Source organism: Orycteropus afer, unplaced genomic scaffold, assembly GCF_000298275.1.
Source record: "Orycteropus afer afer isolate SDZICR_OR568_19922 unplaced genomic scaffold, OryAfe1.0 scaffold00710, whole genome shotgun sequence".
NCBI classification, from domain to species: Eukaryota; Metazoa; Chordata; class Mammalia; order Tubulidentata; family Orycteropodidae; genus Orycteropus; species Orycteropus afer.
The window spans coordinates 251944-254758 of record NW_006922297.1 but is presented as its reverse complement, the minus strand read 5'-3'; the positions used below and the strand labels follow the sequence as shown (position 1 = coordinate 254758).

General features: G+C 50.9%; 1 protein-coding gene across 1 annotated transcript; it reads right to left on the bottom strand.

Annotated features, from left to right (window-relative positions):
• Positions 1–1267: 1267 nt before the first annotated feature.
• On the bottom strand, positions 1268–2353 carry POU3F4 (POU class 3 homeobox 4). The gene has a single exon (XM_007957123.2). It carries the CDS (start codon positions 2351–2353, stop codon positions 1268–1270), a length of 1086 nt encoding a protein of 361 aa, XP_007955314.1.
• Positions 2354–2815: the final 462 nt, after the last annotated feature.

Below are 2815 nucleotides of genomic sequence, written 5' to 3'. Positions count from 1 at the left end.
ATCACTTCTGAAGGCAGAGTCTTTCGGCCAGGAAGGCAGAGTTGGGCTCCCGCGGGCCACCGGTCTGGCGGAGCGCGGGGCCTTTGGGTAGCTCAGAGAGCAGGCATTGCCCACCCGGCTGGGTGCGGCGCCCCCACTGCCACTCAGTCGACCTCTTTTACCCGGCGCCGCCACCGAATCCTTCTGGAGCATCCGGATCTGTGCTGTGGAAAACTGAGGGGGCTACACAGTCCCTGGGGGAGGGCAGAAAGCTGCGAAATCGCTTCTCCTACTTCGCGCTAGTTTACTAGTCTAACCAGCTTACCTTCTATGCCTGTTCTAGACACTCTGCCCCCGAGGACAAATATATATATATATATACACACACACACACATATATGTATATGTATATATACACATATATGTATATACACACATATGTGTGTGTGTCTATAGATATAGATATATAGATATATAAACAATATCATCAACAGCCACTCTCTCCCTTGTATCATCTCCTCTACATACAGATTTGGGATGGGGGATGGGGGTGGATATCTCCTCCTCTTCCCAACCTCCCCTCCCTTTTCTAAACAATTAAAAAACCATCAGCTCAATGAAGGAATAATAATAGCAATAATAAAGTGGAATGGTCGATTAGATACAAATTATGTCACAAATATTGTGTACAGCTTATAGTAAAACACCGCAGACATTTAGAAATGCTATAGAAGTTTTTAAAAATGCAAAACTAGTCTATTGTAAAACAGATTTCACCTGAAAAACAGCTGCTATAACCAAGGCGCTGAAAGGTTATTCAGAGGCACACATCTGTCTTCCCACCCCTCTCCCCCTCCCACCCCGCCCCCCCCTTACCCAACTCTTGCTCTTCCTAGAGAGCAGCGACCAAACAAATCTTATTCAGAGTAAACAATACGTATTGATCAGTGGAAAAGGTTGGAGGGACTGTTGCCTGGGCGGCCAGGAATAGGAGGTCCCCGCCAGGACTACTTAATGCCACTGTGTATCAGCATCAGCTAAACCTAAATGCATGTGTGGGTGTATTTATTTTCCCAACATAAGTTAGAACCTACTTAAAAAAAAAAAAAGAAAAATAACAATAATAAGAAGAAATGAAGGAAGGATGGAAGAAAAAAGAGCAAGACAGAGGCAGATATCAATTTAAAAAAAAGAAAAAGAAAGAAAGAACGCGAGAGCAAAAGAAAGAGAGAGAAAGAGAAATTCGCACTGCTCCCAGCGCGACCGGCCGCTTTCTCCCCTCCTCCAGTCAGAGATCGTGGCAAGACGTGTCTGTTTTCACGGTGTGTGAATAAACCTCGTGCGACTGCTGATCCCCTGGCGGAGTCATTCTTTTCTCTTTTTGTCTTCGATTACAGAACCAGACACGCACCACTTCTTTCTCCAACTGGAGGCTGTCTGCCAGCGAGGAGATTTCCTGCGCGGCAGGCTTGGGACACTTAAGGAAATGTGTTTCCAGTACGCCCTTGACACTCACCTCGATGGAGGTTCGCTTCTTGCGCTTGCGGCCCTGCGCTGCGATTTTGTCAATACTGGTCGGGCTCCCAGTGGACGAATCCGCCTCCTCCAGCCACTTGTTCAGCAGTGGCTTCAGCTTGCACATGTTCTTGAAGCTCAGTTGCAAGGCCTCGAACCTGCAGATGGTGGTCTGTGAGAACACGTTGCCATACAGTGTGCCCAGTGCTAGCCCAACGTCCGCCTGCGTGAATCCCAACTTGATTCTTCTTTGTTTGAATTGTTTGGCGAACTGTTCCAACTCATCTGAGGTTGGCGTCTCCTCGTCTGAATGGTCCTGGCAGTGGTGGGAGCCTAGGTCGCTGTGGTCTGGAGGCTCCCGGAGCACAGGATGTAGACTCTGTGCGGAGGCAGCGGCTGGTGGCGGTGTAAGACCCCCGTGCTCCAGCATGCCGCTCACGGTGAAGCCCGGCTGCGAGTACACGTTGAGGGGTTGTCCACTCGACGTGATGGATGGGTTCGCAGCCGGGCTTGCCCCCCAGGCATTGGGGTGGTTAGTGTGCGGTGAGTGATGGGCGACGTGAGGCGAGCGGTGATGGATGATCGCACCCAGTTGCAAGTCTTCGCGCCCGGGCTTCACGTCCTGTTGGTCCAATGGGCTGGTGGCCAGCGTGGAGGACCACGGACCCCCGTCGCTCAGACTGGTCACCCAGTGATGCCCGAGGGGATGCCCATTGCTGGGAACTCCCTGCAAGTAATCACTTTGGAGAAGTTTCTGAGGGTTGCGGAAAGGACTCCCCTGCTGCATGCCTGCAGAGTCCGCATGGACCAGGGAGCTGGAACTGAGAATGCTGTAGGGATTCGAGGCAGCTGTGGCCATGGTCGGTGAGGATTCCCTACTAGTTATAATGTGGCAAAGGGAGCAGCTTCAGCCTTTGACATCTACGGTGCGGGGGAGCCAAAGCCTAGAGCGCTGGTTACCGGCACCCGCCGCGGCCAATCGCAGCGCGTCTGGGCCAGGCCAGCCGTGGGCTCAGCCAATGGCTGAGGGGAAGGCTGGACGCACTGTCCAAATTGGGCTGGCATTGCTCCTGAAAACCGCAAGACCCAAGCAGGAAGTGAATCAATCGTTCCTCTTCATTGGCTGCTTTGAGCTGCGAGGCGGAGGCTTATTAGGTTAACCCTTGCCTTCACCTCAGAGAATGCCTGTGTTTTTTGGAGGTAAAGGGTGGGTGAAAGGGACGTGTATTTGTGGTGGGCAGATTTTAGAACTCTAATAATTAACCAAAATAGAGAAAGAAGAAAAGTAGTAAGAAAGTAATAAAATCAATTTAAATGGCAT

Coding starts and splice junctions, on each gene's coding strand:
- POU3F4 (XM_007957123.2), bottom strand. CDS start 2,353: ATGGCCACAGCTGCCTCGAATCCCTACAGCATTCTCAGTTCCAGCTCC.